Consider the following 18,327-nt stretch of genomic DNA (forward strand, 5'->3'; position numbering starts at 1 on the left):
GTATTGATGTGGCTGACATCAAGACATTTCCTGGGCAGCCAAATTTCATGAAGGTCCCTCAGCAGCCCTAACCCTTCCATCCCTGCTGATACGAAGAGGTCTGTTCTCCTGCTTTACGTGACCAGACCAGTGCTGGCCCTATGTCACACTACCTGACAAAACAGGATTAATTTTGGCCAAGGGCAGCGCTGGCTCTCAGGTGACAGTGGCTTGGCCTGAAAGGGGAGATAATGATGGGCATGCAGTCCCTGAGGTGATATGAAACAGTGCTCAGGGATTTCCTTAGAGAATGGGGGAAGCTGACACAACTCTAGGGCAGGAACATGGGATTAGCTGTGTCCAATAAGTTGTGAGTGGAAGTAAAGGGTCCTACTTCCAGGCTAAGCATGTAGCTACAGGTGGGAGGCCCTCCAGGGTGCTCTCTTCCAGAGGGCAGCTGCTCTGCCAGTCAGGTCCCTCAGCATCGCATATGAGCAGAGCCCGCCTCTGCTGACCCATGACGGATGATAGATGTGTAGCATGAGGTAAAAATGAATCTTTGTTGTTTTAAGCCACTGAAATTTTGGTTTGTTACAACAGCATGACCTAGTTTATCCTGACTGCTACACAGACCAGTGGTATATTGAATGGAACCACAGAAACCATACAGTGTTTTCATTTCACAGAGGTAAACTGAGCTTCAAGAGCAGAAGCCCTTGCCTGAGGTCACACAGTCAGTGAGGAGGTGGGATCACAACCCCAGCTGAGCGCTCAGTCAGGTGACCTAACCTAAGTGCTCTTACTCAAGACACACAGAGTATCTGCCACTAGGTGGGACCTGCCACTCTTAATCATCTCAAAGTACTGCAGCCAACTTGCCAGAGAGAGATTCCATGAAGCTGGAAAAAACCCAAGACTGAGAGTCAGAAACCAAGCCTTCCAGTTCCTGTCTTGCTAGTGAACTACCACATGATCTTAGTAACAGTTTTGATGCTAACTCGCTCGGGGACCAAAGGCAAGTCACAATACACCCCTGGGCTCCAGTTTCCCCAGGAAGAAAAGAAATCATTTGATCAAGGTTTCAGAGATTAAAAATGTGTGCCCCACAGCACAGCCTCCATGTAGGCTACCTAGGGGGGAAGGATAGGCTCTCCTTCAACCAGAACAGCTCTATTTTCCTCTGACTTATTTATTTTACTTTGATAAGATTTCCCATCCCTGGACTTGATGGTTTCTCAGGTCCCTGCCAGCTCTGACATTTGTGATTCTAGTTCTTAGATTCTGCCAAGTACTTTCTAAGTTATAGCTGGGTGGCTGAGAGGAGCAGGAGGCAGCCTGTTTTTAGATGGTTCAAAAGTCTGGATGAGAAGATCAAATTAAGATGAAGATTGTTTTGCCCCATACTCTACATAAGGATCTCTGGAGTGCATATGGAGGGAAGGGGTCAGGGAAAAGTTCCAGAAGGAGAGATGATGGAAAAGAGTTACTTGATGAGGCTGCAAGAGTGCATGAGACCTGAGGAAATAGTACTGAGGGGAAGATTTTGTCCTCCTATCCCCTCTCCTTCATGGAAGGAGCAGGAAGGCTCACTACCTCAGAAACTGAATTTAAAAGCCCTCAGAAGCCAGAAGTGACCCAGGCTTCTTCTTGGTCAGGAAAGGGGATGCTTCCTATTCTTGATAAGTGGAGGCTGGATTTGTATTTAAATAGACAATAATCCTCTAAGGAGAAGTGGCTTTTGGTGTAGAGTCTGACATAATTTAATGAGTGAAAGATGAAATGAAGCATGGAGTGCCCACAGGCCTTCTCCTTTCTTTGAGACTTACCTTGGTCTCAGAAGTCCTTAAAAGCTTCATCACCTCCCCTTCTCGAGCATAATCCAAGGGTGTGTGTCCCATTTCATTCCTTTGCAAGGGATTGGCTCCTGACAGGAGGAGAAGGAGAAACAGAGCCTCTATGAGTGATCAGTGGACCCTCAGCCTTCCCTGGGAGGTGGCATAAGCCTTGACTTCAGTGTAAGGAACGCTCACAGAAATATGGAGCAACAAAACCTAAGAGATTGAAACACATGTCAAGTTACTCTGAGAGAGAAGCTCTCGGTCCTCTCTGACACAGAAGGGTATTGAGGCTCCTACATGTGCATGCACACATGCAAAAACCCACTACCCACATAGAGAGGTGCAACACACACAGATGTGCTATGCACACACATAGGTGTGCTGTGCCTACAAAAATATACACAGCTGAACATGCTAACAAATATACCAATACACATACAGATTAATATACCCCAACTCCAATGCATTCTTCATTAAAATGCCTGCATTATCAAATTCGTTTGTACACAGATGAATATTCATTCACAAAAATTAAACAGAAATCTAAAGCACAGAGTATCCCAGGTAATGACAAGGCCCCTTCTTTCTGCTCTCTGCCTCTCCCTCTGCTTAATGTTCTCTTTTCCCCGCTCACTTCCTGCCTGCTAGAGTCAGCTGAGCTCTGGCCATCACCAGCAACCCAGCTGTGCCAGCCCTCACCTTTCAGGCAGGCATCTCCTCCAATCATTGGTTCCCATGATTCGAAGACAAAGAACTTTAAATATAACAAAAAGAAGAGGCTTGCTTGGGGCCATGCATCTACCTTCTCTCACTTATAAGTGCCAGCAGTTGATGAGCCTGTGTAAAGTGCCTGCTTGGTGTAGAGCCTTGACAGTCATGGAAGATAGCTACTTTAACCCCCACACTGTCAGAATCTCCTCCCCAAAGCCCAGATCTGGGCACCTCACTCTCCTCTTCGAAAACTGACCATTCCATTCAATCTGTCCAACCCTGAATGAGCTGGGACTCAGGACATGGAAGAATCAGATCTGGTCCTGCCCCAAAGCGCTCCTCTCAATAACTATATGTTAAATGGAACATTAAAGTAACAAACAAATACTCCTTGACCTTTGTTGTTAAGGAAGTGCATTGTCTATACTTAAAGAAGGGTTAAGACACAGTCCCTGCCATGAGGATGTAGTAAGTTGGCTAGGGACACTAAAACACACAGGAAAGGCTGCGTCACCATAAGGCCTGGCTCAGAGGGGATATTCAGTCCTGTTTGCTGATGGACAGTAAAAATCAGTGTTTCTCAATCCCAGGCTGAGGCAACATTCATATCATGATATAAAACCATTCCTATTGAATTCTCTGCTTCTTTAAGGACTATAAATTCATCAACAATGATAATCATTTATTAAGCATTTACACATGGCTGTCTGCCGTGGCTGCAGAGGAAGAAGTGCGGGAGGAGGAGGGGAAAGAAGCAGAGAACATAAAGCACGATCCAGACCAAGGAAGCTTATTATCAATAAGAAAAATTAATACTTTTTTACATGATTCTATTTTCTAATAGGAAGCTAGTACAAAATAAAATATTTAGATAATTTATAAACACAATTCACATACCTTTCAAGGTACACAATAGTTTTAAATACACTTCCACATCATATAAGCCTCTGCTACTGCTATGTCGCTTCAGTCGTGTCCGACTCTGTGCGACCCCGTAGACGGATTCTCCAGGCAAGAACACTGGAGTGGGTTGCCATTTCCTTCTCCAGTATATAATTCCAGATCATTTTCATCATCCTGAAAAGAAACACCATCACCATTATCAGAGACATTCGCCACTTCCCCCAACCCCAGAAACCATTAGTCTGCTTTCCGTCCCTATATTTGCCGACACTTGACATTTCACATAAATGGCATCATACAGTGTGTGGTCTTTTGCATCTGGCTTAATTTACCATGTTTTCAAGGTTCATCCATGATGTAGCACATGTCATTCATGCTACAACATGAATGTAGGAATACAGCATGTACTTCATTCTTTTATGGCTGAATAATATTGCATCCTATAGACATACCCCATTTTGTTATTCAAGCTCATAAACATTTGAATTGCTTTCTCCTTTTGGCTATTATGAATATGCTGCTATGAATATTTGTGTACAAGTCTGTTTGAGTGGATGTATTTTTCTATGTCTCTCGGGTATGTATCTAGAAGTGGTGATGATAATAATAATAGCCACTAGTGTTTACTATGTACTTTGTATTTTATATATATTATCAACCATCCTGAGGGGTAGGAATTAAATTCCCATGCTACAGACATGGAAACTCAAAGGAGATAACTAGCCCAAGGTCACAAAGCTGGTGATTTGCTTGGACCAGAAGTCAAACCTACTCCAGGTTTTCTTAACTACAATTCTTCACACTCCCACCAGGGCAGCCACAATAAACCCCTGGTGAAAAATCATTCCATGGTTTTCACTGCTTATAGGATAAAATGCAACCTCCCTAATGAGGAGAGTATCTTCCTAACTAGTAGGCAAGTCCTCAAAGCTCAGTTGGAGCCTCATTCTGTCTTTCAATTCTGTTGATACTGGCTTACTGGGCACTGTGTATCAGGGCCCTTGTACGTAGGGAGATGGGAGACTGCCAAAGCCAATGAATAGTTTTTTTTTTTTTAATTTCTTGATCACTCTGCAGCAACCGATACCTCGGCCACTCTCTCCTTTGAGTTATAAAAACCACTTTTCAGGTTTCCCTCACACCCCTGAGACCATTCCTTCTCCGTCTCTTCTGCAGGCTCCTGGTCCCATCTTTTAGATTAGGTGCTATTTAGAGCACAATTTTGGCCACCTCATGCGACGAGTTGACTCACTGGAAAAGACTCTGATGCTGGGAAAGGTTGGGGGCGGGAGGAGAAGGGGACAACAGAGAATGAGATGGCTGGATGGCATCAGAGACTCTGTGGACATGAGTTTGAGTGTACTCTGGGAGTTGGTGATGGACAGGGAGGCCTGGCGTGCTGTGATTTATGGGGTCGCAGAGAGTCGGACACGACTGAGCGACTGAACTGAACTGAACTGAACTGAGAGCACAATTCCAGCTCTCCAGAAGCTAAAAGGGACGAGAGATGACCATGCAACAACAACTCAGGCCAAGTGTGATCAGTGTGCCAAAGGAGGGACAGTGGGCCTGTAGAGAGAGGTGCAAGAAGACCACAGTGCTAAGGGGCTTGTTCACCTGACCCAGTTTTCCCAGCCAGCCCTGTTCTGTTTGGCGCTCAGCACTGAAGGCTTGAGAGGCAGGGGCAGACAGCATTGTTCCTTTCCTCAAAGCTCCTGGACCACAGCTAGGGCTGAAGGAAAGCTACAGTCACTCAGTGGAAAGACCTCTCCTCTCTGAGGCAGCCTCAAGGGGAGCTCTGTCACTGAATATGGGCTAGAGTGGAAGGGGGGTGTGGGAGAGACCTCTGGAAGGGAAAGAAAAGAAGAGCAAAGAGAGAAAGAGAACTGGGTAAGAGAGAAAAAATAGTAGAGAGAAGGGGAGGGGGAGAGGAAGAGAGGTGAGAGAGGAAGACAATGGAAGAAAGAGCGAGGGTGAGATTAGCTGCTTCAAACAAGCACTGTCAGTGATCTATATTTGCTTACAGAATGAAAAATGTGTGCCATAAACATTGGCCACTGAGTAATTTCTAGTAGGAGTTGTGTCACTTTTCATAAAGGATGGGATGGGACAGGTAGGACATCTCTGTACCTGGGCCAGCCAGCACAGGGACGCTGTTTAAAGCAGTGCTGGGTCTGTCTCCAGCCCAAGAGCTCTCACCCAGGTTCACCCCTGCCACCCCGATGGGGGAAGCCAGCTAGGCTCCCCAAGGTTCTGGAGCCTTGGGTCAGCACGTCTGCTCCCAGTTTAGGAAAGCTGAGGCTGGGGCGCCATGGGTAATGTCCATCTAATATTAGTCCCTCAGCCCCCGAACCCTTGCTCTGATGTTCTGACTTGACTAATTGCTGTAATAATTGATAGAACCTGACTTCTACAACTGATCGATTTCACCTCCACGACCAACGGCCACAAACCATTACACTCCAATAAATAACCACGTTGGGCCTCACCCGCCTGCCCTCTCCAGGGGCATCAGGATGGCCCATGCCCTGGCCTGACCTCACCATGCCTCCCACCCAGGGCCCCTCCAGGCCAAGCAGCTGGTCTAGAGGGTCAGGCTTCTGGGAGTAAGTCAGAGGGCTGGGAGGAGGTGGGGAGAGCTAATCGCAGGCCATCCGTCACCTCCCACTGGCTGTCTGGGGCTGGGGCCAACACCTGGAGCACCCCAGGCAGTATAGTGCAGGACTCCTCCCCTGCTCCAGATTAGTGTGTCCCAGCTTATAATATTTGATAAATAGCAGACTGGCTTCCTGGCAGCACTGCTGCGGCTGCGCCTGCCCGCTACAGCTGTGGAAGGTCACTCATTGGGGAAATATGTTTCTGTCAGTGGTATTGAAAAAAGTTTAGTGGAGTGACAGGCCTCAATTTTTCAAATTTTATTAACTCCATCCTCTTAACCATTTGTCTTGAATTCCTTCAGATTCTGGGGGATCTGTCAATAGGGCTTGGGCCAGGAAAGTAGGATGGGGGTGGATGGTCATGGACAGGTCCTGGCTGGTTCCAGTGAAAGGCTGGGGTCTCAACACCCAGGGCAGGGTAAGGCAGTGGAGCTGGTGTTGACGGGAGAGAGGGCCTGGGCCATGGTAGCCTGCTACTCTTCTCTGGTACAGCATCTGCCTTAGGTTTGACAGCCTTAGAGGTTTTCTGAGGCAAAAGAGACCTTAATGGTGAGTTCTTCCAATTCCCTAAGAAGAGACCCACCTTGACTACCTTCAGAACAGGTGGGTCACCCTGGCTTCCTCAAGCATGTCCAGAGCCCTGTTCCAAGCTCATGGCCTGCTAAGAGGTTTCCCGCACTAAACTGAGGGCAGATTCTTTTTGCATGAGCCCCAACCTCTCTCTCTAACCCCACTCTCACCTTGGACTTCCTATAAACACCCATTCATCTTTTAAGACTCAGTTCAGGCTTCTTCTGGAAACCTTCCTTATTTCCCTCTCACCCCAGATTTGGTGCTATCCTTTGCACTCCATGAGCCTTTCTGCTTCTTTCTTACTACACTGATCACTATGTTATAACAGTCTGTCTCCATACAGGACTGAGAACTCTCAGAAGTCAGGGTCCATGGCTGATCCACTGTATCCTGACTACCTAGCACAGGGGCCAGCACAGAACACATGTTCAGTAAGATTTACCAGATGAATGGACTTTTTTCCAGGTGTTATCTTCCAGAGCCACACACAACATGGCCATTCTTCCTGTCCCAGAAAGGCCCTTCTGACAGCAAGTGAAGTGTGTGACCATGTTCCTTGTCCCCGTGGACCAAAGTCCTCCGTCTCTTTGCTAGTTCTAAACCTCTTCGTCTGGGTGGCAGGTCAAGTCAAGCCCCAACGCCCTCTATCTAGCTCTGTGGTGGGAAGTGGGGAGGAAGCGGTTGCAGAGAGAGGCCCACTTGCTCTTCCTGGGGAGAGTGTGGAACCACAGTGAGAGATGGGATTCGGGTCTCCTGACAGCAAGGGGCTGACAGCAAGTCTGGGGTGGCAGAGGGGAAAAGGCATGTTACTCCCTCCTCCCTTGACACCACTCTGTTCGGACTTTCTGCTACCTCTGTGAATATCAAAGACAAGACAATGATTCAAAATGCAAAGAAGAGAGTTTAAAAAAAAAAAAAACACAAAAAAAAAACCAAACCCAGTAACTGCCCTATACAAATGTGAGGCTATATTATCAATAATACTGACAGGCTCCCCTACTCCCTCCCACCCCCGCAGTCCTATTGGCCATCCTGGCCTTTGAGGGCTCTGGATCTACCACACCTGGTTTTCATGACTCACCCCTTTCTCCACCTGCAGCTGCCTCCCTGTCCCCTAAGAGTACATGGCCTGGAAGCCAGCACGGATGGGAGTTACTGCTCCCTGGTTGTGTGACTAGGGTCTTGCTTCACTTCTCTGGTGGTCATGATCACAGCCCTGCCTACCTCAAGGGGTTCTATTCGGACTGAATAAGATAAAAAGCTGGGGGGAAAAAAGACTACAAGCTGTACAATGTTTGCTTGTATAACTCATACATTCATTCTTCCAAACATTTCCATGTTTTTTTTTGACCACACCGCTCAGTTTGCGGATCCCCAACAGGGAAGCACAGTCTCAACCAGTGGACCACCAGGGAAGTTCCATTTTTACTGCTGACTCCTTTAGTACCTTCATCCTAATTTTTACTATTTCAACAGTCTGTTTACTATCTCCAATTAGAAGTTATTATTGAATACAAGGAAAATTTTCCCCATGATCAGAGGTATCAATGTGGAGTGACTCATTCTTTTGGCTGCGAGCTCCCCATCAAGGAAGCATTCTGAGACAGGGTGACCACATGAGAGAAGCCATGGACCTGCCCTGTCTCCATACTCACCTTCACTCACCTCCACACTATTGTCTGGGCGACTCCTCAGGCCTAGAACCCTGTCCCTAGTCTCCCTGACTATCCAGACCCTACCCCTTCTTCAGGGCCCCTTCTCTGTTAAGCCTCTCTACCCCTCCAACTCTCAGTGCTTATCACTCATGGGCTCCTATTAGCCTCCCACACCTCCCTTTTCTGGGAGTCCACCTGTCTAGTCTTCCCAGCTAGTCTGTGTAGCTCCTCAGGTCAGAGATGAACTAATTCTCCACATGTTCCCAAAAGCTGAAGGTGAGAGAGAGGAGCCCTGTCCAGGATGCTGCAGGAAGCTCAGCAGAGCTGTGGTTCCTGAACTCTTCCCCTAGACCACACTGAGCGTTTCCAACATAATCTGGTACATACGCACATGAAGATATGCCTCCCAGGTAACCACGAACCTTTACTGAGCCCTGACTATGTGCCATACACAGTGCTGACTACTTCCTCCTATTCAATTCTTAATAAGAATTTGATATGGCTTCCCCGGTGGCTCAGATGGTAAAGAATCTGCCTGCAATGCAGGAAACCCAGGTTTGATCCCTGGGTTGGGAAGATCCCCTGGAGAAGGAAATGGCAACCCACTCCAATGTTCTTGCTTGAAAAATCCCATGGAGAGAGGAGCCTAGCAGGGTTATAGTCCATGGGGTTGCAAAGAGTCAGACACAACTGAGAGTCTAACACACAAGAATTTGATGAAGAAAGCAGGAGAGGTATTATTTTTTCCATTTTTACAAATGATTTAACTGAGTCTGGTAGAAGAGCAAGGTGAAAGACAAGCTAACATGTGTTGGGTGTTAAGGCCTTTATATGCAGTTATTCACCATACAAAGACTCCTAAGAAAACAGAGGCTTAGAGAGCTAAAATAATTTGCCCACGGTCATTCAGCAGATAAATAGTAAATCTGGGACTTATTATACTATTCTCTTTTTGAGAGAAATATATGTTTGAAATTTTACATAATAAAAAATTGATTTCTTTTTTTAAAAGAAGCCAAGTCTGGTTTTTCTACCACATAGTACTACTTTCCAAAGGTCTGATGATTCAAAAAGAGGGACAAATCATCTTTCCTTTTCCCTTCCAACATGTTCAGATGCTCCAAAGCCAAGTTTGGGGGGTGTTTCCAGAGGCAGGTTTGGGGTAGACAGTTTTGTTGAAAGGGTACAAAATGGAACTCCTTTTCTTCCCAGTCAGGACTCCCCTCTCCAGGGTAAATGATGACCCACATAAGCTGGTCCCCAGGTCATTTGGAAGTCTGAAGCCACTGACACACAGTCTGATGGATCCCTTGTCTTCAGGGAGGTGGATTTCTAAAGTTCATGGAACAGAGAGCTATTGCCTCCTGGCTGGACCCAGCCCTCATTAATCACTGATTACTGACTTTGGGGCAGGACTGGCCACACACAGCGGAATCTGACTGGTTCTTGTTGGGAGGGAGAACCCAGATTGGTAGGAGACAGATAGGGACAGAAACAATGACAATACAGTATGGTGTCAGGGGGACAAGGAAAAAAGGATGATGAATCCCCTCCCCCCATTACAAGGGAGACATCCTGGGGTGTCTCAGGACAATCCTGAACACACAAGGGAGAAATGTGGGCTGAATGCCATTCAGTGTGGAGGGTTCGTGACAGTGGACTAACCAGACCCAAGGGGCAGGGTGGAGTGACAGACAGATCAGAGGTCACAGAAGAAAGTTTCCAACGGCAGCAAAAAGGCTTGGTCCTGGTTCAGTATGTTCAGCCCTGATATGGGGATGGCCTGTTCACCAAATCTATACAGACTTCAGATTTGCGTGGGAAGAAGTCCAAATACATGCAGAAGATGGACATTAAGAGCTAAAACAAATGAGATGAAAATGAATGGCAATAAATGGAAAGTCATGGATTTGGGATGACAAAGTAGAGACTGTTCTGGAAGAGTGCCTAAGAAATGGTTTAGAAGCCACATGGAAAAACGTGGGTTAAGGAACTGGAGGTTTAGGCTAGAGGAAAGATAGCTCAGGAGAACATGCCTGCATTTTCAGGTATTTGAAGGGCCATCATGTGGAACAGGGACTAGATTTATTCTACATGAACCCAACAGTAAAACTTTAAGACCCTTGCAAGCAAATTCTGGCTCAATATTAGAAATTGCGAACCATCAGAAAATCCAAAGACAGAATGTGAGCAATCTCAGGAACAAATGCAATTCCCCAAGCACTGGAAGTGTTCAAGCATTGAATGGGCAACTGTGTGGCAGGTCTACTATTTACACATCCGTTTATAGAGGTTTTATCAAGATTACTAATTTGTGTTTCTTCATTCATTCAGAGATACTTCTGGAGAGCACTCTATGTGTCTGGCCCCGTGCCAGGTCCTGGGGACACAAAAGTTGATAAGACGACCCTGTCCTTGCCCTCAGGGAGTTCCTGATTCTGTTGAGAGCAGATGGACAAGTTTATTTCAACAGTAAGTTGCATTGTGATTACAGACCTCAGCATAGGGTAGGCTGGCTACAGCTTAGGTTAAATCAAAGAGTTTCTGTGGAAATTCAAACACGTTTGGTTACTAAAGGCCATGGTTCAATCAAGGTCAAATCACGTCTGTAAACCTACTATTGGCTGTGGAAATGGAAGTGTACACTGAAGCACAGTCTGTGAATTTTTGTGTTCGATGTCTTGCTCTCAAGAGTCCAAAATAAGTCGCTTCAGTCATGTCTGACTCTGTGTGACCCCATGGACTGCAGCCTGCCAGGCTCCTCTGTCCATGGGATTCTCCAGGCAAGAATACTGGAGTGGGTTGGCATGCCCTCCTCCAGGGGATCTTTCCGACACAGGGATTGAACCCATGTCTCTTATGTCTCCTGCACTGGCAGGTGGGTTCTTCTGCACTAGCGCCACCTGGTAAGCCGAAAATTTGGTTTTTGGCTGGGACTGTTTATGTGTCTACAGATTGTCTTACAAGTGGCTGTGGTGTCAGGGCGAAGTGATTTAGTCAGGAGGCCTACCCAACTCTCCATTTCTTACCCACCCTATGGGGACTGCTTCAGCACAGACATAAACATACTCCTGCCGTTACCTTATTGCACTCATCACATGGGGAGGCTAGAAGGCTTGATTCAGGGATATGATTGGATTTTAAATCCCAGTCTCCCAGGATTTTAATTACTGGTCTGGGGCAGCAGGGCTAGGCGCTGGCTGCCTTTGGATGGAGGAGGTCGATACGCCACTCTACAACATATTGAGCCACAATGCCTGCAGACTCTATTGCTCTATTTAATCATCTTTTGCAAAATTTACAGTGGAACAGGAGGGATCAATACGGAATTTATCACATTCTCTTGTAAATATGAGCCGGGAAAGAGTTCCAGGCAGTTTGTTACTGAGTGGGAGGGAACATGTCTGTGTACAGCTGGGCATTAGGAGATGAGACAAAATCCATACTTCTTGGCATAAGCTACAGATGCTCAGCCAGTCTCTCTGAAGCCTGAAGACAAGCTCAATGGGAAGAACACTGATTCATTCACTCATGTGATCAAGCAACCAACATTCCAGAGCACCTATTTCATGCTGAAACCTGTATAAGTTCGAGGAACACAACTGGAGTTCTGCTCTTGAGATCAAAATCACAGATTTCACAGTGGTTCTGTCACTTACTAGTGGTGCAATATGGGCAAGTTACTTAACAGCCTAATGCCTCTGTGCATGCATATGGGAAACATAGGTAATAAGAGTGTTAAACTTACAAAGATATTTTAAGTATTGAAAGAGATAAAGCCTTAGTTCAGAGCTTGGTACAAAGTTCAGTTCAGTTCAGTCGCTCAGTCGTGTCCGATGCTTTGCGACCCCTTGACTCACAGCACGCCAGGCCTCCCTGTCCATCACCAACTCCTGGAGTTCACTCAACCTCATGCCCATCGAGTCAGTGATGCCATCCAGCCATCTCATTCTTTGTCGTCCCCTTCTCCTCCTGTCCCCAGTCCCTCCCAGCATCAAAGTTAGAACTCAATAAATGACAGCTATTGTTATTTTTACTACAATTATCATTATTAAGCACCCCTTCCTATAAAGTGCCTCACTTAATGGTGTATGTGCAGAGATGGAGGTGTGGAGCAGGGAGCCAGCCCCCCTTTCTCTTCAGTAGACAGAAGGGAGACTGAGTGGCCTTCCACAGGTTAGAGACTTAGTCAGGGCTCTACCGGCAGCAGAATCAGAAGAACAGAGGGAAGAGGAATAAGAGGAGACGCATGCTAAGCTCTGTTTTTTGAAACCTCAGTTGTAATCTTTAAAACAATAAAATAGCTTCCGAAGGAATTTCCTGGTGGTCCAGTGGTTGGGGTTCTACACTTGCACTGCAGGAGGCATGGGTTCCGTCACTGGTGGGAGAACTATGACCTCACATGCTGCACAGTGTGGCCAGAAAAAAGAAACAAAAGCTTCCTAAAACTGCTGTGGGATAACAGTGAGAAGCGATTCACTTCATGTGAGCAAACCAGGAAAAGTGACAAGAAGAGACATAAATGAGTTGGTTCTTGAAGGCTAAATGGGGGTTTGATAGGTGGAGAAGTGGGGACATCCCAGTGACAGAAAGGTAAGCAAGCAAAGGTCTGGAGGCAGGAAAGACTCCCTTCAGGGAATAAGGAGCTGAGTGGGCCTATGGCAGAGACAGTTCCTGTGTCCCCAGGCCCACCTGGCTGCAGACAGGCCCCTGGTTAGCGTATCAAGCGCTGGTCCCAATCCTGAAGCAGACAATCATCCCCAGCTGCTCTTGGAGATAGGGTGGGAGAAGATTCCCAGTGGACCGCAGACAGGTGTGCATGCTGAATTAGACATCTGAACATTATCTCACAAGCATAAGCAGTTACTGCAGGTTTCCAAACAGTGGAGTAGTGGGGTTTTGCAGGGTAAAGGTTGGTTTGGAAAGGAGCCTAGAGGTAGGGAGACCAACAAGAAGTCTTTTCCAACAGTCTAGGTGAGAGGGACAGTCTGAACGAGGGTATGTGGACAGAGGGGAGAAGATGCACTTCAGAGAAAACTCTAAGAAAGATGAGTGTGGTAAAAAGCGAGGGTGAAGTCATCAGACACTTTTAAATCCTTTCCTGTTTGGGTGACAGATATTGATGATGCCATTCACCAACTAGGAAATACGGAAGAAAGTCCAGGGGGCAGGGCTGGGTTTGGTTCATTGAGTATGAGATGTCTACAGAATACGAAGCATCACAAACTAGCAGAGACACAAAAATGCCTGATTTGTTCTATGGCAAATGTGTAGGCTGGTCTGGTTAGAAAAGAGGTGGTACAAAAGCATGGAGATGACCATTCAAATGTATTTCACATATGGAGTGAGGTGAGCAAAAGGGCAAAAACCAAAAACTCCTGCCAAGAATTTCTGCTCAAGGCAACCCTAAGGCAAGTGTTTTCTAGATGAGGGATAAAGAAGGCTGAGAGCTGAAGAATTGATGCTTTCATTGTGGTGTTGGAGAAGACTCTTGCGAGGACCTTGGACTGCAAGGAGATCAAACCAGTCAATCCTAAAGGAAATCAATCCTGAACAGTCATTGGAAGGACTGATGCTGAAGCTCCAAACTCTGGCCACCTGATGCAAAGAGCCAACTCATTAGAAAAGGCCCAGATGCTAGGAAAGATTGAAGGCAGGAGGGGAAGGGAACAACAAAAAGACGAGATGGTCGGATGGTATCACCAACTCAACGGACATGAGTTTCAGCAAACTCCGGGAGATAGTGAAGGACAAGGAAGCCTGGCGTGCTGCAGTCCATGGGGTCACATAAAGCTGGACATGACTGAGCAATTGGAACAACAGATGAATAGCACGTGATGTAAGTGTTGGAAGTAGGGGGATCCTTAGCTCATTTTCATTTGGGGCGAGTTTCCTGGAAGTTGTGGGCTTTCAGGAGGCCAGCCTCATTCCCCACTCTCCCCATAATCCAGCACAGACTATCCTCAGAGGTGGCAGCAGGCTCTGTGACCAGAAAGCAGCTGGGAGCAACTGTCAGTAGGGAGGGAAAGACTCTGGATAAAGCAGAGTTCAAAGTGGACTATAATAAGAGCTCGGGTCCCCAGGCCTCAGGACCCTTCCTCCCCCTCCTGCAAAGACAGCTGAGACCAAGGCAGCCGAGCCTGGGGTCTGGGCTGAATTTAGCAGTCATAATTATACTGCTGACGTCTGGGGCACAGCCACAGTCTCTGCAGAAGGCAGCAGCTTTTGTTCATGCGCTAAAAACACACCATCCTCAAACATGCTAATCGCATGTCTGCTTCCATCTAACAACATTGAAGGGAGGCTGAGGAAAGGGCACACAATGCCCACACATCTGGCTAATTCAGTTATGAGGCCAATCAATCTTGATGGGTTGTCTATAAAACACCGACCACCCCAAAGGACTGAACTGACCAGATGTTTAAGCTTCTGTTGACCAATCTCAGCCTAATGTCCATAGCAGGGAAGAGGGGTTATCAAGAGATGGCTTATGCTTCCACTCCCAGGTCTACTGCCAAAGCTAAGTAAAGCCTCTGCTTGAATGAGAAGCATCAGTACATCAGAGTGGTGGTTGAACCAGGCTCACTGGGATGAAATACACTCAAATATACAGACCTTTACTCTAACCTTGAGGAAGATAGGAGGCCTTGTTTACAGTTGGTTTGAGAACCACCACAGAAACTGATGAAACAGTCTGCTAACTGCACCTCCCAGCAGGAAGAGAATCAGGAGTACAGAGGCAAGTATCTTTAACTATGACATTAAATGTCACAGGCTGCAGTTCTGGGCACAGGAACTGCTCATCACTGATGTCTGCTTTTCACCCCCACCACCCCCACCCTGGCATCAGGGTTGATAGGAATTACTTATCTCCCTCATAAAATTGTTGCTTAAAAAAAAAAAAAATCAGAAGCCACTGCCAAAAGGAGTCTTCCAGTTAATGTTATGCCCAACCACAGTCACTAGGCAATAATCACCAAAAATAAAAGTGGAAGGGTAGTGGGGACATTAGGAAAAGGAGAATACAGGGAACAGACTTGAAATCTACACCAAGAAAACCATTTCAGCCCAGAGGTGGCAGCAGGCTCTGTGACCAGAAAGCAGCTGGGAGCAACTGTCAGGAGGGAGGGAAAGACTCTGGATAAAGCAGAGTTCAAAGTGGACTATAATAAGAGCTCGGGTCCCCAGGCTTCAGCACCCCTCCTCTCCCTCCTGCAAAGACCACCTCTGCCACCTCTGAACTTCTTGCTGGTGCTAATGATTCCATTTTTTCTCACAGGGGCTTTTTCCTAATCAATTCTAAGGACTTTACCAAATCTGTCTCAGAGTTGAGGCTTTATGGCAAACCAGATGGATGAACATGGGTAAAGGACACTTCCAACTTTTTAGAAAGTGATGAGAGAAGCACAAATTAAAAATGAGGATTTGTTATGATAGCCAGTGACCAGAACAGCACTTGGCACCCAGTAGGAATTTAAAAAATATCTCCTGACTGAATAACTATAACAGTTATGATAAACCTTTGTCTCCTTTGCAGGTTCCTATTTACTCTTTTGTCCCAAGTCATGGGTGACACTCAAGGTTGAGTACTCAGCCCTTTTCCCTTTCTCTCTGCATTCATTCTCTTTTAGAAAAAATAGTTCCAATCTTTACAAACTATCCCAGTGGTTCTCAACCCTGGCTGTACAGTTAGGATTACATGAGAAGCATTAAAATTGTATCAATACAAAATTGAAGAAAATATTTGCAACATATACCACAGAAAAATAGCTAATATCCTTAACATGCAAAGAACTTTTAAAAATCAAGAGAAAAACAAAAACCAAAAGTCCTAGAAAAAAAATAGGCAAAAGACATTTTGGCAGACAATTGACAAAAGGAGAAAAATGATTCTTAAACATTTGAAATGATGCCCATTTCAATCACAGTAAGAGAATCAAACTAAAACTATACCAAAGTACTCTATTTCACCTATTAGATTGGTAAAAATTCAAAAGGTTGGCAATATACAATGTTGACAAGGCTGTGAGAACACAGCCACTTTCACACAACATAACTAGAAATGCAAAAGACACAACTTTTATGGAGGAGAAATTTGTAATACCCAACCAAGGGCATACATTTACCCTTTGACCTAGCAATAGCACTGGTAGAGCTTTACTGTAGAGATGCACCTCCCATTACTCCAGAATGTACATGTAAGATGCTATTCACATAGCATTATTTGTAACTACCAAGCACAGGATATATAGCTCATACACACAATGGATTACTATGTAACTACAAAAAATAAGGACGATCTCTGTGAAATGATTACCGAGTGACTTCTAGAAAACATGGTTAAGTGAAAACAGCCAACTGCAAAGAACATGTATAATACATTATCTTTTATGCAGGAAAAAGGAGAAATGAGAAAACATAAATATATATTGGCTTAGACAATGAAACACAGGAAGGACAAACCAGAAAACAATCAAAATTGGTTATCTATTATACAAGGGGTCAGGGCTTACTGAGGAGAGCAGGAAAAGGTTGAAAGCGACACACAGGAGGGAGTTTTACTTCTCTGACTATACCTTTTTGTACAGTTTTTAGAAAAAGGTTAATGGTCTATATATTCAAACAAAAACAAGGAAAGGTAGAGGAGAAAAACCCTAAACTGAAAAGTGAGTTGAAAAACTTAACCCAACTGCATTTCAAATTAACAACATAAACACCCTGAAAGGAAAAACACCCACCTAAGTAACCAAGGAACTAGTATTTGACTATACCCTTAGCCTTGGATGGAGTAGCTGGGCCAACTATAAACATATCCTGATCTGAACTCTTTTAGTAGTTTGTGTTCTATAATGGTTTGTCTGAAGAAGGTCTGATGGATGTATTATAGGATTAAACAAATGAGTTGTGTATCAGTGCTGTCTGGAGTCAGAACTCTCACTGCAGAAGAAGGGACACAGAAATATGAAATGTGTGAGGACAAGGAAGAACCCTGTAATGATGGACTGGAATGGGAGGTATTGGTGTTCTCAGGACTTCTAAAATAGGTACGTGCATATGCATGTAATATGCATATACATAACAGTGTGTACACGCATATGTGTGTGTGTAGTAAGCACACCGAGTACTCATGTTGTGGTCTCCAATACAACTGCCCACTAAAAAAGGCTTAGGACTCTCAGAGAAACGCCTGATTCCAGGACAATGGCAAGGTGGATATATAAGGTAAGATCGAAACATCTAGTTATACACGAAAATACGGAAATTTAAAAAAAGAAGAAGAAAAAAGATGCAGGTATCTGGCCAAATCTGAGATAATTTTAGCACCAATATAACCACTAAGGACAGTAATAAATTACAGAACATTAAAGCAATCGTATCCATAAGCACACATAACAGTAAATAAATAAATGAGAGAGAAGGAATTCTTGTTGATCACAGAATGCCAGGTGCTGGTCAATTGTGGAGTGAGCACTGGAGTCGCTCACCCTTTTGAATTTTGTACTGTGTGCAAATTAACTATTCAAAAACAGGAAGATAAATAAAACATTTATAAAATATCTCTGACTGTGCAGCAGGCAGAACAATGACCTCCGATAACGTCCATGTTCTAATCCCTGGAACCTGAGAATATGTAAGTTACTCAGCAAAAGGGAATTAAGGTTTCTTATCAGCTGACTTTGAGATGCAAAGATTACCCTGGATTACCTAGGTGGACTCAACGTAATCACAAGAGTCCTTACAAGTAAAAGAAGAAGGCAGAAGAGTCAGTGTCAGAGTGTTGGAACGTGGGAAAGACTTGAGGGACTGTGCTAGCTTGGGGATGGAAGGGGTCAAGATAAGGAATGTCTGAGACGAGTCAGCCTCGAGAAGCTGCAAACGGCAACAAAACAGATTCTCCCTGACTCTCCAAAAAGGAACACAACTCTGATGACACTTTGATTTTCGTCCAGTGAGACCATTTTAGACTTATCCCCAGAACAGTAAGTTACTAAATCTGGGTTGCTTTAAGCT

At 45.3% G+C, this 18,327-nt stretch overlaps 1 protein-coding gene across 1 annotated transcript in view; it reads right to left on the reverse strand.

Moving 5' to 3' along the window:
• CLPB (ClpB family mitochondrial disaggregase) overlaps window positions 1-18,327 on the reverse strand; it is a 143,114-nt gene that overhangs the window by 35,221 nt on the left and 89,566 nt on the right. Inside the window, exon 6 of the mRNA XM_055423598.2 lies at window positions 1,806-1,903. Within this exon, the coding sequence (XP_055279573.2) occupies window positions 1,806-1,903 (98 nt within the window). The remainder of the gene's footprint in view (window positions 1-1,805; window positions 1,904-18,327) is intronic.

Source organism: Moschus berezovskii, chromosome 14 (genome assembly GCF_049115385.1).
Source record: "Moschus berezovskii isolate FMDL1 chromosome 14, NW_MosBer_1.0, whole genome shotgun sequence".
NCBI lineage: Eukaryota > Metazoa > Chordata > Mammalia > Artiodactyla > Moschidae > Moschus > Moschus berezovskii.